Source organism: Ammospiza nelsoni, chromosome 6 (assembly GCF_027579445.1).
Source record: "Ammospiza nelsoni isolate bAmmNel1 chromosome 6, bAmmNel1.pri, whole genome shotgun sequence".
NCBI classification, from domain to species: domain Eukaryota; kingdom Metazoa; phylum Chordata; class Aves; order Passeriformes; family Passerellidae; genus Ammospiza; species Ammospiza nelsoni.
Window position 1 is genome coordinate 16933596 of NC_080638.1, and position 20789 is coordinate 16954384.

The 20789-nt window shown below is 41.2% G+C and overlaps 1 protein-coding gene across 1 annotated transcript in view; it reads left to right on the forward strand.

Moving 5' to 3' along the window:
- PTPRJ (protein tyrosine phosphatase receptor type J) overlaps window positions 1-20109 on the forward strand; it is a 74359-nt gene extending 54250 nt beyond the window's left edge. Inside the window, exons 8-24 of the mRNA XM_059474861.1 lie at window positions 58-333; window positions 1574-1849; window positions 3052-3327; window positions 5028-5324; window positions 5578-5712; window positions 8239-8449; window positions 8602-8717; window positions 9277-9364; window positions 10659-10700; window positions 11598-11685; window positions 12791-12881; window positions 13684-13754; window positions 13908-14042; window positions 14477-14596; window positions 14945-15105; window positions 15541-15676; window positions 16730-20109. Of these exons, the coding sequence (XP_059330844.1) occupies window positions 58-333; window positions 1574-1849; window positions 3052-3327; window positions 5028-5324; window positions 5578-5712; window positions 8239-8449; window positions 8602-8717; window positions 9277-9364; window positions 10659-10700; window positions 11598-11685; window positions 12791-12881; window positions 13684-13754; window positions 13908-14042; window positions 14477-14596; window positions 14945-15105; window positions 15541-15676; window positions 16730-16888 (2678 nt within the window). The 3' untranslated portion in view covers window positions 16889-20109. The remainder of the gene's footprint in view (window positions 1-57; window positions 334-1573; window positions 1850-3051; window positions 3328-5027; window positions 5325-5577; window positions 5713-8238; window positions 8450-8601; window positions 8718-9276; window positions 9365-10658; window positions 10701-11597; window positions 11686-12790; window positions 12882-13683; window positions 13755-13907; window positions 14043-14476; window positions 14597-14944; window positions 15106-15540; window positions 15677-16729) is intronic.
- The last annotated feature ends 680 nt before the right edge of the window (window positions 20110-20789 follow it).

Here is a 20789-nt window from a genome sequence, read left to right on the forward strand (position 1 = left end):
GGCTGTGGCTCTTCTTTATTTCTTTTTTCTGATGGGTTGTTGCTTTGCCTTCCACAGGGCCCAGCCCAGTTCTTGATCTCGAGGCAGAATCCATTGGTGTGACTTCTGTCACCTTAAAATGGGTGGTGAATGACAGCGCTGCTGACAACTACACATACAGGATAGAGGTTGTCAATGGTACAAATGATACACCTCTGGAGAATGTGACATCCAGTGAAACCAGAGCAGAAATTTCTGAGTTAATCCCTGGGACACACTACAACTTTACAGTATTTGCTGTAGCAGCTGATAATAAGACAGAAGGAGAGGGAAGTCCCATAGACCTGTATACAAGTAAGTCACATTTGCCTGCATTGCTGTTGCTGGTGGTCTGTGCTTTGCTGTGCAGCATGAGGCTCTGCCCACCCCCCTCCAAGGGTTGTAATTTAAGACTGTTGCAGGCAGAGGTGATGATTCCATCCTGGAGCTGGAGATGGCCAATCTCCAAGTTAGAGATGGATGTTAGTGTAAAAGCAGAATTGCCCTGGTAGAAAGCTATTGGTAAAGCTTGCTTTCAGCAAAGAGAAGATACTTTTCCCTGGGCACTGGTCACTTGCAAATTTGTGAAAGGGGCATTTGCATTTGTTACCTAGAGTATGGGGGCCTGAGATTCTCATTTTAAGGGGTTCCCACAAAGAGCATTTTATGCCGGGTGAGCTTGTGTGATTTGGGGGCCTATAGCTGCCATTGTGGTGCAGCCAGGAGAGAGATTCAGGCAGTGCTAGATCAGGAGAACTCCTTCGGCCATCCAGCTCCTTGCCATGATGAGTATTAAAAGTCTTGACATGTGGTGTTGGATGGACCATTTTGGAGGTGGCTTCCAAGGCAGTAGCCCAGCCTGATCTTTCTACGCAGTGCATTTGAAGGAAAATCGATGAACGTTCTTGTCATTTGTCTTTTCCTAAAATGTGCCTGCATGTATGATCCTAGGTGACCAGTCAATGCCCAAAGGTATCCCCTGTGCTGTCTGTCTGTAATGGCTAATTGCCCTCTTTTAAAGATGCAGAAAGAATAGGAGACAGATGCAGAAAAAATAGGTGGCTGGAGACAGTGTCTCCAGAGGGTCTGGAGATGGTTTCTCTTCTATGGGAGTGAAGTGCAGGGCATGAGGATTGGATCAGAGTGTCTGGTTCATCACTGCTAATCCTGCTCTAGTGATATTTCATCTTCCTTGTATTTTGCTGAACAGAGTTGCACCACTGGCATCTTTCCCCTCCACTGTTCTCTCCTTAATGACTACCTTTTTGCCAGGTGAAGCCCTGTGAGTGGTAGCACTGGGCAGGCCTGTGCTCCTCTTGCCTTTGCCTGTGAAAGGAAAATGAGTCATGCTTGAGATGGCTCATCCTCAATTTCCTGCTACCCAGCTATTAATGCCAAAGCCTCCAGGAATGCCTGGTGATGATGGGATGCTCCTGCACTCTGCACCATGAGTGGTGTGAGGGAAGTGAAGCCCTGGTGTGGCTGTGTTCCTTGTTTCCATGCCTGTGAGCAGCTGTTCTTGCAGGCTAATGAGTTGTTGCTTTGCCTTCCACAGGGCCCAGCCGGGTTCTCGATCTTGAGGCAGAATCCATTGGTGTGACTTCTGTCACCTTAAAATGGGTGGTGAATGACAGCGCTGCTGACACCTACACGTACAGGATAGAGGTTGTCAATGGTACAAATTATACACCTCTGGAGAATGTGACATCCAGTGAAACCAGAGCAGAAATTACTGAGTTAATCCCTGGGACACCGTACAGCTTCACGGTATTTGCTGTAGCAGCTGATAATAAGACAGAAGGAGAAGGAGTGTCCAGAAAACTGTATACAAGTAAGTCACAGTTTCCTGCATCACTCTTGCCGTCTGTGTTTTTCTGTGCAGCACTGGGCTCTGCCCACCTGTACATGGCCTGAAATTTAAATGTTGCTGGCAGAATTGCTGTGCTTTGCCTGCCTGCAGTCATAGATGTTTGTGTGAAAGATACATAGCCTTCTTTGAAAAAGCAAGGTAAAACAAACACCTCTAAACCAATGATTGTTAAATTTGGTTACCAAGAACTGTGTCACAGTGGACTCTTCCCAAGACATTCTCTCTGGCCTGGGATTTTTGTGGGTGCAATTGTTGCCTTCATTTCTTGGAGGATCGGGGGCTCCGAACATTCTTTTAAGGGCTCCCATATAGAGATACTGTGATCTGGGGCCCTGTGGCTGGAGCAGAATGAACTGTAGATAACACTGGCTTAGGAGTACATTCCTGGCACGACCTAGGCAAGCTGCTCCTTTGCCACCTTTCATCACCTCTGTTCCTTTCCTGTGATGTTTGAAGTTCCTTACATTTTGCTGTACACTGTCGCAGCTGGCCATTTGTCTCGGTGCAGGGAAGGCTTGAGACCTTCAATATGAGTGTTCAGCAAGCTTCGTTTATTGAAGAGCGCATCAAACTTTTATACACAACAAGTAATAAGCTCATGCATATTCTGTAAGTTAACAGTCTATTGGCTATATACAGATATCAGCTTCTTCCTTCCAAAGGAGTTACATTTGCTTTTTCTCAAGTCTCTAGTCTCTTAGCTACAGCACTTTGTTAAGGTAACACTGCTATGCTCAAGGACAGTGGCCTTGCAGGTGCAGAACTTAGATTAGCTGGGCTCTTGTCACGTAACTATTTCTCTACAGTACACAGATGGACCACCATCTCCTTTCTCCAGACCACTCCCCCCCTTGTATCTCTCCTGACCAACATCTCTGAATTTCTGAGCAAAATCCTGGAGCTGTGGCATTGTAATGATGTGTTCTGCTATAGAATGTTAAAGGGAGATGACTGCCACTCAAGGTTACATTACATCAATTCTGTCTTAGCTGCCCAGTGGTGCAACAGCCTCCAGGAATGCCTGGTGATGATGGGATGCTCCTGCACTCTGCACCATGAGTGGTGTGAGGGAAGTGAAGCCCTGGTGTGGCTGTGTTCCTTGTTTCCATGTCTGTGAGCAGCTGTTCTTGCAGGCTAACGAGTTGTTGTTTTGCATTTCACAGGGCCCAGCCGGGTTCTCGATCTCGAGGCAGAATCCATTGGTGTGACTTCTGTCACCTTAAAATGGGTGGTGAATGACAGTGCTGCTGACACCTACACGTACAGGATAGAGGTTGTCAATGGTACAAATTATACACATGGGCACAACGTGACATCCAATGAACCCAGAGCAGAAATTACTGGGTTAATCCCTGGGACACTGTACAACTTCACGGTATTTGCTGTAGCAGCTGATCATGAGACAGAAGGAGGAGGAGCGTCCATAGACCGGTATACATGTAAGTCATGGTTTCTCACATCCCTGTTCCTAGTAGCCTGTGCTTTGCTGTGGAGCACAGGGCTCTGCCCACCTGCCCAGGGTTTGAAATACAGTATTATATTAGGCAGAAGTGCTGCACACGGGCTACCTGGAGTCAGCAATGGTAATGTGTGGGAGGGGGACCTTTGCAGTTGGTTTTGTTGCCCTCTGTTTCCCTGGGGTGAAGCCCTCAGGTTCTCATTTGGAAGGCCTCCCACAGAGTCTGCATCGTGCCTGGGGAACTTCCCCCTTTGGAAGGCCTGTGAATGCAGCTGATCTTGGGCAGCACAGGATGGTGTGGCTGTCAGCCCTGCTGCTTTGCTCAGCCCATCAGCAGACAGAAGGCTAAGTTACTTCTGCATTCCTCATATTAGGCATTGTGACTTTTCCTCCTTGTTGTGATGATGTGCTGCCTTCTCCTTTACTTTGTTTTATCCCATGTTGACTGAGGCAAAATTAATCTGGCTCAGATCTCCTGAGTGGATTTTCCAAAGGGGTTCTCGATGAACTTGGAGAGTTGGTGCTCTAAAAGTGCTGCTTGGCTTAGTTTCTGGAATCTTCTCATGACTTTCACAGAGCCCAGCATTTTTCTCCTTAGCAGGGTAGAGTATGCTGGCCTCTGGCATTTCCTATGGAGCACTGATGATACTTCATCTAACTATTTCTACAGGATAGAGATCAAAAGTCATGACTCCTCTAGAAACCAGGCATCCATTGTCACCAAGTGTCAGAGGTGTTTCAGGGGTTGTCTGTAATCTCCTATAATTTCACTGTTTTTGTAGGAGTAGCTGACAGTGTTACTGAAGAAAAATAAATATTTATAAATTGCAGTAGAAGTAAGCCCTAGTCACTCACATCTAGTTTTACTACATCTGTTTCTTCTGGTACACAATTGTGCTTCTCCTTAGTTTCTTAAAATAATACCCCTTCTAACAACAAAATAATTTAATAGATGAGTCTATAACCCCTGTATTTGACAGTACCAAATACTTCATTACTGAGAGAGGAAATAAATTAGGTGTGTATTGTAATTGTAGATTTATAAGTGTTTTGGTCCTGAAGGCCAAGTTTTACAAGATGTTTAGTTAGGGGAACCTTTCTTCTCAGTCTTCCTGCTACTTTACTTTTTAAGTATCTTTCTCTATCTGGTCAGAAGGTTGCAGTTTTTATACTGCATGTTAGAAGACTCCCACCCAAAATGACTTGTTATAGTTGCTGCTTTTAAGGATGGCTACTGCTGTGCTCTTAATGGACAGAGATAAAATTAATTTTGTTATGTGTTCACCACTAAGAGTTTTACGTAATTATAGAGGGATTTAGTGGCAGTCTACATAATACTCTAAAATGTTCTTAGAGTAATATGTTAAAGGGTTGAACAGTATTTTGAAAATGTTGCTGATCTTGCTAGATAATCAGTCTAAATTTCCCCAGTAACCCTGTCTGTAGAGGAGGTAAAGAGCACAGAATAGGTCTGTGTATTGTGTTAAACAGTTGTCTTCCTCATAGGTGACAAGTCCTTGTGTAGGCAGTAGGTGCCATGTAGGCATCTTTTTAAAAGGGGAAGGAATACTGAAGTTTTACAAGCATTTATACACATAACATACAAATACACAGCTTTTTCTAAGGGCAAGGCTTGATTTCACACTCCTTCTTTTTTGTTATTCGTTTTTCTTTTGGCAGTTCCTGTCTCAGTGGGTTCACTTCAGTGTGAGCCAGTGGCCAAGCAGCCTTGCCTAATGCTGAAGTGGAAATGTCCTTCTGGTAACAACTCTGGCTTCAGTATCAAAATATATAATATAAGTACTTCTGAGGTAGTGAGAGCAGACTCGGCTCCACGCTGCACGGGAGAAGGTGTTGAGCAAAACCTCACAATAAAATATTTAAATTTTTTCAGCACCTATAATGTTAATATTAGGACTCTTCAAAATGGCTCTGAAAGCTCTGCAGTGGACAACTTGTGTCACACCAGCATTACTGGTAAGCATTAAGGTCCAAGTGTGAAAGATACTCGTAGGACAAAAATATTAACTTCATGATTGCAGAATACCAGACTTGGTATGCACTACATTATCAGCCTGCAAAATATGAATAGAACACTATATTAATTCATAGTGATTTATTGTGACGCACAATAAATATGCATTTATGTGAACAGTTGGTATCATAGCCTTTTCTTTTTTGGAAAATTTTTATCAGTGCTTAATGTACTAAAAAATGTTTTTGTTGGCAGACCCACCTCCTCCAACCGAAGTTCCTTCAGTCAAGGCCGTCAGTCACAGCTCTTTGTCTGTTGAATTCTCTGATTTTGATTCACTGAATGGTCCATTGGAAGCCTATGCAATAATGATCACAACAGAAGATCAAAGTAAGGTGTTTGTGATATTTTCATGTAGCTGAAACAGTTTACTAAGCAGCATTATGTTTTACACTCTAAGTAGGTGTTAAACAGATAAAGAAAAGGCAGGCTCAGAATTTTCAATCACATTTCAGAAATCATGAGGCAGATACCTTGCTTTAAGTCAGGTCACTCGTTGTTTTCAGAAGGTGCCTGTTTCCACTCAGCCTTTTCCTGCCTGACTTATCTTTGTACATAAATCTCTTATGTATTGCCCTTGTGCTATTGCCACCTTGATTTGCCAGTGATTCCTTTCCCCAAGATTGTGTAGTGTCCTTTCTTTCCCCAGAGAATAATTTTCAGACCAGCTAATTGAAGCAGCTTTGGAATATGAAATTTTCTTCCCCGTTTCTTCTTCAGCTGAAAGATGCCTGCAGTAAGGTCTTAAAAGGAAAAGAGCTTTTTTTCCTGATTTTACCCAAAATACTTTAACTAAGAGAGATGGGATGTGGGTGGAAGGCTTAAATATCATTGACAGCATTAATGGAAGTTAAATTCTCTGGAAAACTAGAGAACTGAGAAATATCTCTGATAGGTGAATGTCTGGTGATAAAACACTAAATTAAGGAACTTAGTTTTGCAGCATAGGTTCCACTTGAACAACTGTTCATTTTTGCCCATGCACTGGAGAAATGAGGCACCTCATGGAGACAGTTTCTGCTAAGTGGGAGTTCACATTCATGCTTATCCTTTGTTACAACACTGGAAATTCATGTTGCACAATTTTGATTATAGATCTTCCTTCAGTGGTTTTCCATGCAATACATATCCAAGAAATGCATGTTTGTGTGGGTGTGTGTGTATATATGTGTGTGTGTTACATCACATCATTGCAGAAAATTCCTATTTTTCACATGCCTACCCAGCTGCCCCAGAATTGCTGATTTGAATGCCAGTCTCTTGTCTGCAACTCCGCTTGTAACTTCAGCCAGTCCTGGTTAGTCATAAGGAGATCTGGTGTATTCTTCTGTGTGGTTTGGATTGGAAGATATTCAAGGAGGACTTTCTAGGATGAGACTGAGAGAAATAAGGGAGGAACGTTGCCCACATCTGTAGTTTACAGTGAGTGCTTTGGTGGGAGCAGAAGACAGCCTCACAGCCAAGCATCTCTTCAGCCTTTTTGTTGAAATAGCACAAATATTCTTGAGATGTGTTTCTCTGTTCTAAACCAGTCATGGTTGCCTTTAGGATAGACAGAGAGGAATTTATTCTGTTGTGTAAGAAATCCACAATGCTTTATTTTGTTTTCTAAGGCTGTTTGAAATGTCATAGGGTGGTATTCAAGGCACCTACGAGGAGCTGCAGGTAGAACCAGGGATGTACCTTTTGTTGGAATGCAAACTAGGGACAAGACAAGACATAACATACCTCAGGTAGCATTAAACACCCATTTATAGGCAGCTGAATTATTTGCAACCTCATCTGCTTTTAGTGAGACCAAGTTAGTGCTCCAGAAGAGTTGTGTTGCACCATGTTCCTACAGAGTTACAATTGAGGAGAGCTTTGCTGCGGGTGGTAGATCGCCCCTTGTCTGCACAGCTTTAGAAAGCTTGTCAGAGCTTTTCCACCTTTCAGAACCTCCTGCAAGGCTTCTCCTTTTTAAAGGTGAATTCAGTGTTATACCCACTTTTAGAAGGACCTTTTAGCTTTGTAAAGACAGTCAGTAGAGAGCAAACTTCTGTCAAATGAGTGAGATTCTTTGTCCAGCCTCAGCACTGGGAAGATTTGTCAGTTCGTTTGCTCTTGAGTTGTTGGGATAAGTTGAGTTTATTATTACCTCTTAGGTTACATGTGCCTCAACTGAATAATTGCCTCAAGATTCTAGGGTTTGACTGCTATAAGAACAGACACTGTAAAGTGATGCTGTTCTGCAAATGGTGTCCTGTTGGTCACTGCTCACTGTGGCAGCCTGTTCTTAATCTTCTGAAGGAGAAATTGTTCTGATCATTGTTTTGTCCAGTGCTTGTCTATATCAAGGGAAGGCAGAAATAACCTCTTTTGTCTCCTACAGTTCAGGTGTGAGACTTCTTGTAGGATAGAACAAGGTCAGGACAAGTTTAGTGCCACCCTGAATAAGGCCTGATGCTTTTTGGGTAGCACAAATACTGATGAATTTTTTTCTACACCATTTGCATTTTACTCTCTACATACAGGAATGGATAGAACACACATGGATAAAGCTGACTTGCCTGGTGAAATCTGTCCATGAGGATGCCTGGTTCCAGCATTCATGCACCTTTATTCATAAGCTCCTATACATGCTAGAAGTAAAACCAATAGCAAAATAAAACAAATAATGCTGGGGAGAGGTGGTGCAGTAGATTGCACTGCAGTAGAAGAGGTTTCTGAGATTATCTGTTGCTCTCAGCCTTTCATTTCAAGCAGTACTTGTGGAGGAATGACAATTGTAGTTGATGTGACAATCTCAGCCACTGTTGCAATTGATACAAAACCAGGGGATGAATTATATATCCATGTTCTTGTTGTTTCCTGAAGGTTCTGAGTCTTTGAAGTCTAAGTTGAACAACACATACAAAGATTTCAAGAAGAAGACAACAACTGCCTATGTTACATATGTCATAAAAGCAGAGCAGGCAGATTCACATTCTTCCCATTCTCAGAGTGATAAAAACATCATCAATGTAGGCAAGGGAAACACAATGTATGGCTATGAAAATGGACCATTGATCCCTCTTCGTTCATACAGGTATTTATTTCAAACCATCCTTTTGATAAGTTTTCTGCTATTGAAACCTAGAAGATCATCTAATGGAAAGATTACAGATCTTGCTTTAAAGGCTGTTAAAACCCTGTAATGTACCTGGTTTTGTTTTTTTCTTATTCCTTCCTTTTCAACAGGGCATGTGTTGCAGGTTTCACTAATATAACCTTTTCGGATGATGTGATTGAGGGGGAAGACAGTTATGTATCATTTTCACCCTGCTCTGAACCAGTCTTACTGCCCCAGGATCCAGGTATGTTGACATCAATTGTAGGACTGGCAGCTTGGCACACACACAGCATGTGGAGATTCCTTCATTATGGCAGGTTTCATAATATCAAAACACCTGTTGGTTTCTCTATATGAACTGTTTCTTTCTAGCTTTGCAGCGGCACTGCTCTGTAAACTCATACCTTGCTAGTTCTGCAGGTGATCCCTTTTTTCCATGTAGGATTCCACCACAGGAGTAGCCAACAGCCATGGCATGCTAAAAGAGATTGGATGACGCAGTGAAACTTTGGTGTAGCAACAAGTGGCAAATAGCAACTTTCACAGTTCTGTTAAACTAGAAGCAGGTGTATTGAAATGCAGATATTGGTCCTTTGATCCCAATTTTATATTAATTTAACATTCTCTGGTTATTATTCTTAAGGAGATTTTAATACTGGTACTGCCAAAGGACAGTAAAGACAAGATATTTTAGTAGAGTGAAGCATGCTCGATTACTCACTTGCAAGGTTCTGCTGTAGCATGTTGTTTCAGTTAGGTGTTACTAAAGAGGACAATGAGTAATACCTTTTCTCTTTTATCAGGTATTATTGCTGGAGTGGTTATTGGATGCCTTTTGGCTATCTTGGCTGTAGTTGCTGTAGGGGGATTCATATTCTGGAGAAGGAGAAGGTAATGTGTGTTTGTTGCTGTGTTGGTTGTGTTGAAGAGCACCAGTGTTTGACTTCAGTATTTTTCTCCTAAAAAGGACTCTGTCTGTCATGATACATGGCTGTCAAGATGTTTTAAAATGTGTTGTATTAAACTGTTGTTTGTTTGTTACAGATTAGAGTTGAAGTATCAAACCACTTGTTACATAACATTGTTTAAGCCCATAGTTACAAACTATGAGTTAAGAAGAACTAAACAAAATAAATTTTAATTCATAGAACAGAATTGTGCAGTCATAGGATGGCTTGGGTTGGAAGGGACCTTCAAGATCATCTAGTTCCAACCCCCTTCCATGGGCAGGGACACCTCCCACTATCCCAGGTTGCTCAGAGCTTTTTTCCAGTCTGGCCTTGAACACTGCCAGAGATGGGGCATCCACAGCTTCTCTGGGCAACCTGTGCCAGTGTCTCACCATTCATGAATGGTGATGAAGTCATTCAATCACAAGTGAGCAAATATCTCAAATTATTGTGCTGAAAGTAATTTGGTATAATTGTACCTTAGATGGTTTGATTTTAAATTAACCATCAGTCATTCTTTTTAATTGCTTGATAGCCTGTCACATGAAACTTCTGTTGTGGAATTTCCACCAGCTGATGAGTTTGACCTGGTCTCTGTTTCCAACCTTGTTCAAATAATCTGGGATGTAAGAGTGCACAAAGGCTTTTTCCTGCTTCTGACCATCCTTTATGTGGAGTTAGCCATAGGGCCCTTAGTGCAGTTTTCTTAGTTGCTTTAAGTAACTGTTGTTACTTTTACAGTTGTGTCCAATAGCTGTGTACAACCTTGGGAAGAGCTTCCTTTAAAGCTTAGCAACATTTCTTTTCATTCAGCTACCACTGAATGACTGACACATCGCTGTTGAGCACTTCCTGTAGGGATTCTGGGATCAGCAGCAGTTCTCCTGAGATATCAGTTGGTGGTGCAGATCCCTCATTTGTACATTTTGCACCAAAATACATGCTTTGTGTCCAGTCTCTAGTTCCAACAGAAAGTAGTAGTCCCATTGGACAGCATCACTAAAAGAAGGGTGAAGTTTTTGTTTGTTTGGTTTTTTGTTGGGTTTTTTGTTGCTTTTTTTAAAATTCCAGGTGTAAAAGTTTGCCTCAGGAGTTTAGGTTTTGGGGTTTTTTTCACTGAATAAGATGCTTTAAAAGAAATTGTTCTCAACAGGCACAAGGAAACAGATAAGAAATTTCGTATAAATTCCATTGAATTCTACTGTAAACCTGTGTTGTTTTCTTTCACCTTATAGGAAAGATAAAAGAAATACTGAAGTGTCTTTTTCTCCAATTAAGTAAGTCCATATCTTTTCTCCTGGTATTTTCTGAGCTTAAGTGATATTTGCAAAAGTTACTCAGATACTTGTTTTCTGTGCAGTTTTATAGAGAATTTTGAAGTATTAATTCCTGGTGGAACTGAAAGATGCCAGCATGCAGACTAAAAATAATTATGTGGATTAAGACTTCTAAAGCCACCGCAGGGATTTGAGTGTTCACTTCATGAATCACTATTAGACACACAAATGCTCCACATGGTTTTGAAAAACAGGGTTTGAATGAAACAGATTTCATGCACATTGAAGGAGCAATCAAAATTGTTGATAAAATGCAAAAAAGCAAAATATGGTCTGTGATCTGAATTTTTTTTAATTTGTGCTGAGCCATTCATCCAGATAAAGTTGTGATTGTCAAAGCTGGCCATGGAGGGAGTAACCACAATATATTGGAAGTCACAGGCACTGCAACTGAATCATGTTATTGGCACCAATTTGTGCTGGTGGAAAGCCATGGCCAGAACATGCCATGGGATCCCACCTCTGTAGACTTGATGGTTGGCATAAAATACACCAGGGGATGGGGTCAATCCAGTGGGAGTAAGCAGCTTGTGTGATGTTCCTCTCCTGAAAGATGCACTGTTCTCTCCTTGATTTAACAGAGCAGTTAAAAGCTTGATACCCTGTCCCCTGTAAATGCACTGTTTTGTGGCTGCAACTAACAGTCGTGCTTTCAGTCTTAGATTCACATAATGAAAAATACAACTGCATGTGTCTAATCAGCTTTTTTTTCTTCCCCTCACCCTCTCCTGAAGAATCAAGAAGTAAGTAAAGCATACTTTCTAACACATTAACTGAATTAATTCATGGCTTATTTACCTAACACCAGTTGCTTACATGTGGCTTTTCTCATTTTAGATCAAAAATGATTAAAGTGGAGAACTTTGAGTCATACTTTAAGAAGCAGCAAGCTGACTCCAACTGTGGTTTTGCTGAAGAGTATGAGGTATGTGCCCTCACTGTGGAGAGAGCTTCATGACAAATATTTTTGGAAAGACAAATCATCTTTCCTGTGGAGCATGCACAAGGCTTACAGAAGGAGAAAAGAAGGGTCCTTTTTTTATAGAGATGATTAAGCTGAGTGTGTAGCCTTCTCTTCCCTTATGCAGCTCTGAATTTAGTTGAAGTGCATGATAAATACTTCCTGTCCTGAATTATTTTCTCTGACCATGGGCTTGTGGCATGGCCTGCTTGTCAGAGCTCTACCAGAGAAATTTTTGCCCTAGTCATATGCAGACTTAGCCTGGGGGACACTGTATAATTTCTCTGCACTTCAGTTTTCTCATCTTGGGTTGTTGTGGGTTTTTTTTAATACATATCAAGGCAGGTCTGTTGCTAATCTCACTGACTTCTTCAGTGCGTGGGTGTGATTTGCAAACCACACCTGTGAATAGCTCAGTCAGAGAAACAGCAATTATGATTTGCTTACTGACCATAAGAGTTTTTCTATGAAATGTGCTAAAGCTCACTTGCTGTAAGGAACAAAGGACAGGAAGGAAGTGTTAGGGAGGATTCTGTGTTGTTGTGTCTGCTGTTAAAGAATCTCATTCTGCTTCTCATCTCCTCAAAGCTATTAATTGACTTTCTTCTTCAAATTCTGTCTCCTTGTACTTCACAGGCTGGTGCTCCACCTTGCCTTCCTCTCAGATTTTGCTTCCTTCAGTTGGTTCATGATGTTGGTTCATGATTTGCTCCTCTCTCCCTGTAATGTCTGCAGAGCTTATGCAGTAGTTCCCTGCCTTGGGGCCAGAAGGAGCTGCCATTGATATCAGTGTCTGCTTCCACAAAATTGTTTCCAGGCTTTTAACGTCCATCTGTGGGTTTTAAACATGCTGCTATTCCTCCATTCTGTATTAATCCCTTCTCTAAAAGATTTGCCACTGTTACCCTCCCACTCTGTAACAAGATGATTTTTATTGACATTTATCCCAGTTTAACATGCCTACTTTTACAGCACAGGACAAAGGGTTTGGACTACTTTTCTGTTTGTCTCATTTCTGTATGATTGCTAAACCAGGATCAGGTGCTCATGAATCCTCCTTTTATTGTAGGAACTCAAGTCTGCTGGTGTTCATCAGCCCAAATTTGCTGCTGAACTTCCTGAGAACAGGGGGAAAAATAGATACAACAACGTCCTACCATGTGAGTCATTCTCTTTGGGTTTGCATCTTCTACTGGTTCAGTTTTTAAGTGAAACCCATTGGGTTTGGCTAATCCAGCTTTAATAGTACTCAGTTTCAAATATCATTTTCCAAATGAATGATTTTGAGTTGCTGCTTTCCCAAAGTCATTGTATAAACACACCTGAAAGAGCCTTCCCTCAAGGATATTTCTTCGGAAAGCTTCTTTAAAGAACCTTCCCTTAAGTAAATAGCTTTAATTTTCCATTTGTGAGAAATGTGCAGTCCAGGTTGAAAACACAAGAGGATAACAGTTGACCACACACAAATAAATTTGCAAGCTATGAGATATATTAAGACCCTGCTGGCCAGCTTTGCAGATCAAGTAAGAGTTTAAGCCCTGTCAAGCTTCCTGTGGGCATCCCAATTTCGCAGAGTCAGAAGTAATTGAAAACTGAACAGTGACAGGTACTTAAGGATGCTTTGGAGGAAAAACATTGGCTGCCATGGCAACAGGAGCCAAATCACTTCTTTTTATCCAGTAATTAAAACTGTAGTAAATCTTGTGTTGGAATAAAAATACATCAATTAGCAATACCAAACCATATTTAAAACCAAAATAATCTGTGTTTCTTGAGTGATTATCCTTGCCACTCCTTTTCCTGAAGCCTACTGCTATTTATGATTCCTAAGGTTATATTCTTATTCTTAAAATGCTTATTGAGCACCTTTTATTTAGAAACCATGTATTAGATAAACAATATTGTTCTGAAAGGTTCCAGTTCAAAAATTCATAGTTGTCTTTTCCTTTTTTCTTTCTGCAGATGATATTTCTCGTGTTAAACTTTCAAATCAAAGCTCTGGAACTGACTATATTAATGCAAACTATATGCCTGTAAGTTACTTCATTAGCTGAAATGAAATATAATATGTATTTTTCTGATGTAGGCATAAGGGCTCATAACAATGTTTAAAATAAGCCTTTATTTTTCACTGATGTTGTGTGTGTGTTTATATATACACATTTATTTTGTTTTTTTCCTCTTAGGGCTATAATTCAAAGAAGGCATTTATTGCTGCACAGGGTCCATTACCCAATACTATAGAAGACTTCTGGCAAATGATTTGGGAAAAGAGTATCTATTCAATTGTTATGTTGACAAAATGTGTGGAACAAGCCCGGGTATGTTGTTATCAATACTGAATTGTCGCTTGAAGGCAGCTGCATCTCTTCTAATTTTGTTGTTACCTTAGCCATTTGGAGACTGGCCATTGTCTTATAACAACCACCCTCTTGGTGGAAGACTGTTTTCTAGATTTAAAAAAGCACAATTATTTTGGTTGTTGTTTTTGGTTTTTTTTTTAGCTTTTTGCTATTTTTATATCTGCTGACTGCCAGAGTAGATTGTCTCAGCAGGGTTGTGGAATCACTGTTGTTAAGGATGGGTTCTTCTCTTCTCTCTAAAGAATGATTTTGGTAGATGGTCTCTTGCCCTGGAATTTGTGCAGGTCACCCTTGAGAAGAGTGACATGCTTTCTAGCCCTGCTTCAAGTGGTGGGTTATTTAAAAGTGAGTTGTTTCATTGTTGTGTGCAATGTGTCTAATTCTCTTCTTAGACAAAATGTGAGCAGTACTGGCCAGACAAACAACCTAAGAGCTATGGTGACGTTATTGTGACAATGGTCTCAGAAGTTGTCCTTCCAGAATGGACAATAAGGGACTTCACTGTAGAAAAGGTGAGGACTGCCTTGATTGTTGGTTGTTAGTGTGTAAATAAACCTTGTGCTCATGTAGATACCTCTAATATCTTTTGGACCAAACAATTATCCCCATCAGTAAATACAAGGCAGTGTATATGAGCTTGGAGTATAGTACAAGGAAATTATTTCAAAGAATTCTCTACCACAGCAGAAGGAAGAGGGAAACTGGAATATCATTGGTGAAATCACTGCAGTTGTAGCAGGCATCTTTGATGAAGCTGAGCTTGGCCCAGTACATGTGTCAGGAAGCCCAACTGTTGCCACTCTGAAGCCAATTTTCATTGTCTTTTTTGTTAAATTTTTTAATGTCTACTCTTCCTGCAGTCCAACACCCCCGAGAGCCACACGGTGCGCCAGTTCCATTTCACCTCCTGGCCAGATCATGGCGTGCCAGAGACAACAGACCTTCTCATCAACTTCAGGCACCTTGTCCATGAGTACAACAGCCAGAATCCAGTGGACTCTCCCACTCTGGTGCACTGCAGGTAGGAAGAAGGTGTTTCTGTTAGGCACACTTTTGTCTTGTGGTTTTTTTACAGTCAATTCCACTTCAGGGGGATTAAAACCAAAGTAAGTCTCTCTGAGTAAGGACATGGGCTATTTACCTTGCCAAACTAAAACCTTTGCCTGGTGCTTCAGAAACTAACAGTGCTGTGTAGGTCGCAGAGGAAGCGATAGAAAATGTCATTAGAACAGAGCATCTCTCCTAGCCTGGAAAACTGAGCTGGAAAAGATGTCCTTTCAAGAGCTTGTATGTAAATCCTGTGCATGAGAGCCACCCCTCTGTGCTGCAGAGACTTTTATTACCCATGCCACTGAAACAGCAGGAGGCATCATCCTGGCTTGCCTGGCTTTTTGTCATGCCAGCAGTGAGCAGGTGGTTGGGAGGAAGCACAAACAGCCTGTCTGTGTCGTTGCAGCGCTGGCGTCGGGAGGACGGGGACGTTCATCGCCATTGACCGCCTGATCCAGCAGATGGAGATGGAGAACACCGTGGATGTGTACGGAGTGGTGTACGACCTCCGCATGCACCGGCCCCTCATGGTGCAGACTGAGGTGAGGCTCTCTCCCATCCAGCAGCACCTTTCTCAGATGTGCATAATCATCCAGACATAGTTCTGAGTTACAGGACAATAAGATACTAAGGAGTTAAAACTGCTCTTCACTTAACTTCCCTCCTTCCTGCCCCATCTCTTCTCCACAAAACGAGTTGCAGCCAGGGACCATAGTACATCCAAGCAGTGTCTTTACAGAGTACTTTGTAGGACTGGCATTCGCAGCTGGAAGGAATCAAATCCTGAAGCAGAATTTTTGCAAACTACTTTTACCCATAGGGGGTTTATCCTTTAGTTGTGAGCCAGAAATATCTGGAGTCAAGTGGTCTTCAGTGTGCATCTTTGCTTTTGTGTTCTGCAGGAATACAAGTATTCCTACAGACATTACCACTTTGATCCAGGAAGGTGTATGGACTAACTCAAGGTGATTTGGAAAAGGCTGTAAGATCTCCATCATTAAAGTCTTTTAGGATAGCATTAGGCAAGACAGATCCTAGCTCTAGATAGCAAAACCTGATCCTAGTTTTGTTTATTGGGGAGAGTTGACCAAATTACATCATGAGGTCCTTTCCAGCTCTATTTTCTATAAACTATATGTCACAGCATATGTTGCAGTCAAGATGGCCACAATACACAGTGTCACCATGCAGTTTCAGAAAGCTTCAGCCCATACAGAGCAATGTGTCATTCAGAAGGCTGCAAGGATCTGCCCTTCTTGTTCTTTAGCCCAACCTTTTATAACTCTCATGTTCATGCATTGCACCTGTGTGCCCTCTGTTCCCTTTGGTGGTTGGTCAGTGCACCTGGACACTCCATGGCTCATCACCTTCAACACTGGTCACCTGCTTTTCACAGGTGTAGCCCATTGGGGATGAGGCTCCACTGCAGCCCCATTCCCAATTACCACAAACTGTGTGTGCCTACACTACCTACACGTTCTAAAACAAGCGCTGTGATAACACTCAGTGCAGTGCCCAAACCTATGTTCAGAAGCAGAATTATTTCCAAAATCAGGTATTTTTTAGAAATGTATTTCTCTCTCTCTTTCTTCCAGGACCAGTACATCTTCCTAAACCAGTGTGTCATGGATATCATTAAATCCCAGAGGGAGAGGAAAACAGACCTTATCTACCAAAATGTGACAGCAATGGCAATCTATGAAAACTTCCCACCAGGACCAGCTTTTGGGAAAGCCAATGGCTACCATGCATAGTCCAGAAGGAACCCAGTGCCTCCATCCAGGACATGTTGCCTGCCCATTGGAGAGGGAGGTGTCCGACTCATGTTTTCTGGGATTGTGTGCAGTGTCTCATGTCTGGCTTCTCCAGTTCTGTCTGCATTCAAAGGTGTGATCTACAGGAGGAAAAACACAATGCTGGCAGGAGCTGTGGACTCATGTTAAAAAAACCCAAACAACAAAACCGAAGCAAAACTTTTAAAGTTAACAGAGGAATCTTGTTTTTTCTTGGGAATTTAACAGTACTGATAGGTGAAATAGCATTTGCCGTATGAACAGTGAACTAGAGTTTAAATATTAAAATAATAACACAAGCTTTTTATTACAATTTTATATGATTTCATTTATAGACACCATGCTGGTGGGTTGTTTTAATATATTTAATTATAAGTTTCAGGAACGTATTTTATCTACTGTATCTGGTTACTTAGTTAATAGATATGTGCCTCTGTGATCTATTTTTTTTTTCCTGTGTTCCTTTTTATTTAAAAAAGGAGTACAAATGGCTCCTTCAAATGGACATTCATACTTGGAAATTGTGCCTTTTCTAGTTGCTACTCTAGAAAAAAAAACAGCAGAGATTCTATTTTTATACTGAAACTCTTAATGAGAACACAGATTTTTAAATAAGGCTTATGTCAAACTTAACTGTAGTTGCACTGTTGGCAGGACTCTCCAGAAGTTTGGAGGTGAGCTTTGTTTTTGCATTTCACCACAAATATCCCCTGCCTTAAAGTTTTGGTGCCTCTGCCAGAGGAAAAGGAGTGTGGTCTGTCACTCTGAGCTTTAACTGTAGATAAAACCAGAGCAAGTGAATCTGTGAATGTGTGTGCGGGGGGTGCGTGGGCGTGTGGATGAAGGACAGAATAGCTCCTCCCTGTTCCTGCCTGATATTCCTGTTTTTATACAATTTATAATGATTTATTTAAAGGTGCAATATATGATTTACTGAATAATGCTCACTCTAATAGAGTTTTTCTCAGGTTGGTGTCTTTTTATCATTGTTGCTGTTTTTCCTCAAATATATAAATCTGTGAAAATGCTGATACTAGGGTTCCAAGTGTTCAAGCACTCCCAAACAGATCGACTGGCTTTACTGTTTCTACCAAAAGACATTGCACAAAATTCTGCTGTAAAGACAAATTTCTTGGTTGTTTTAGCCATTCAAAACTGAGACACATCTTACCTGCCTGCATCTCACTGATCCAGTGTAATTATTTTGTAATTATTTGCAATATACTGCTGCTTTTGTTTTGACTGGTCCTTTTAGAAACTGAAGGAACAAGCAGAAATCCCCCATTTGCTGATTTCACAAGTCCGGGATCAGATTGGATTTATTTTGCTGGTACATAACTGTTAGACTTAGGAAGGCATTACCAATGAAGGACTTAGATAGCATGGGGTGGGGAGAAGGTGTGTTTTTTGGTCTTTGGATCGTTGCACTGGTTGCATTGTAGATGAATATGAAGTTTATGAATAATGCTATAGAATAGCTGTAAAGCAGGGAAAAAATCTTATGAAGGTTTAATAACCAGAGTCCCTGGAATTCTGCTGCTTTTTTGTTGTCGTTGTTTTGGTGGTTTTTCTTTGTTTTAGTAGAGTTGTCAGAAAAAGCTACAGATGCTAGAAGTATGTGTGGCTTTACAGTGGAACCTAGCAACCTCACAGGATCCAATGTCAGCTGAAGGAGAGCATAGGAATTCCTGATGCACAACTGTAACTTTACAAATATCCTGAGGAATTTTTAACAACCTGGTGTGAAACTGTGGTGTGCTGTGTGAGCAAAACTGGAGGACAAACCACAGTGCACTTTTGGTTGTTAGGTTTTGGGGTTTGGTTTTGTTGTCTGTTTTGTTGGTTTTGTTGGGGGTTTTTTTGTTGGTTTTTTTTGGGTTTTTTGGTTTTTTGGGTTTTTTTTTTGTTGTTGTTTGGTTTGGTTTTTTTTTTTTTTTTTTTTTTTTTTTTTTTTTTTTGTAGCTGCCACTTGTGGGTTGTTGAATATAGTTTTGTTCCTCTTTCTCTGGAAACACTTTAAAAAACCCTCATCTTGAGGTTGCTGATCCTGCCCGGCTCCATCCAAACTGGCAGCCCACAAAGTGGATCTCTCATTTGCATTCTTCCTAAGCTGCTGTCAGATGACAAAGATAAACCACTTGCACCAAACAGAACCATTCCAAAAGAACTGGGAGGGAGGAAAGTCTGCCCTTTACAGTCATGTTATTTTCTTTAACTCTCTTATTCTTTTAATTACTGCACATCTGTGCAGGGCACAGAGCCAGTATTTGTTATTCCAGGTCTCCCAAGAACTTGCTGCCTTAGGGTGGCAAGTGCTCTTTCGCTTCAGAAGGCCCTTGTTTTGTGTAGCTTAGAGGAGAGGGAGATGAGTCTTCCATGCTAGATCATGTTGTTTCTATTCTGTTGCGGCAGAACATCAGGAAATGAGCTAGGACAGTATGTGTTTGTGCCTAACCACTGCCCAGATCCTCTTACAGAAAACAGATGGATCTGACCCATTGTTTTGGTGTTGGAAGCAGGCGTCAAATTCTCACGTGTGCCATCATCTAAAGAGTATCCATTTTTAAAGAACTGTTTGCAGGTGTTTTCCAAAACTGACACATTGTGAGAAGAGACTGAAAGTTGAAGTAATTGACCTCTTGATTTTTGTGTATGGGTGGAAAAAGTTGGTAAGGCTTAAACTGTTGCAAACATAAAGTTGGGTGTAGTATCAGTGTGAATAAGTAGGACATTCCTTATAGGATGTCTCTGCAGGAAAAGGACTAGAGGTAATGCTGCACTACCTTGTGGATGTGTCTTGCTCAAGACAACTTGAATTCCTGCAAATGTTTTCTCCCTGCCCTCTGATGTTCTCTGTGTTATAATTGCTGAGATCTATCTCTTTGGTCGGTGTTTTCTTTCCATTGTTGCTTATTTAAAGCTGTCCACTGAAAGCTCCGCTGTGTGACAATTGCATCTCTTGCATTTCTGTTTAACTCTTTCTTCCCATTTGGGGCCTGCTTAAGAAGGGAAAAGTTGATGTGTTTCAAATAAGTGACTGTTGAATATCTTGAAATGATGTACAAATTTTATTGTTTTCATATTTGTTGTACAGGAAATTTCAGTACATGTCTGTAATATTTTTAATGGTTTGATTTGTTCTTAAAAATATAAAAATAACAATTAAAAAGCATCATCCTAGAGCACTTTTGGTCTTATTTTTCCTTTGTTGGGATTCTGTTTTGAATCAAAATAATTTGCTAAAATACGCATTTCATTTAGAAGGGCTTTATAAATGGAAGGTGGGCTCCCATCCTCTGGGGTGGCACTTGAGTCAGTTGTGTACTGCAGTCACTGGAGCTTCCTGGGACAGTGATAATCTGTCATTCAGACTTCCCTGGAAGGCCCTGGGTCTGATGTTGATGTGTCCTGGCAGTTGGTATCTTCTCTAAAGGAAGAGCTTGATACCAGGTAAGGAAACAGGACCATCATCCAAGGTCCATCAAAGATTCACATTTGCTGAAATAGCCTTGGGGAGGAGCAGTGTTTCAAAGACTTGATTGCTTCCAGAGAAACAAGAGTGAGGACTGTTTCGTCTGTTGAAGGTATTGCATTGTCTGGAGGTGGTGATAGAAGGGGATGCAGAAATATCTTGTGGGGCTATAGCTGGCTGCTGGATTAAAGATCACCTGCCTGTAGATGCATAGAAAATTATCTCAGCTAAGTGCCTTTCTCCCAAAATTCTTAGTTGCTGTTCCTGGCTGTCATCTGAATCACTCCTAAGGAGGATCACATGCCTGGAGGGTGATACTGGCACTCAGCAGCTCTCCAGATCATCACAGGGTGCTTACCCTAAACTAAAATTTTGTGATCCTCTATTGTG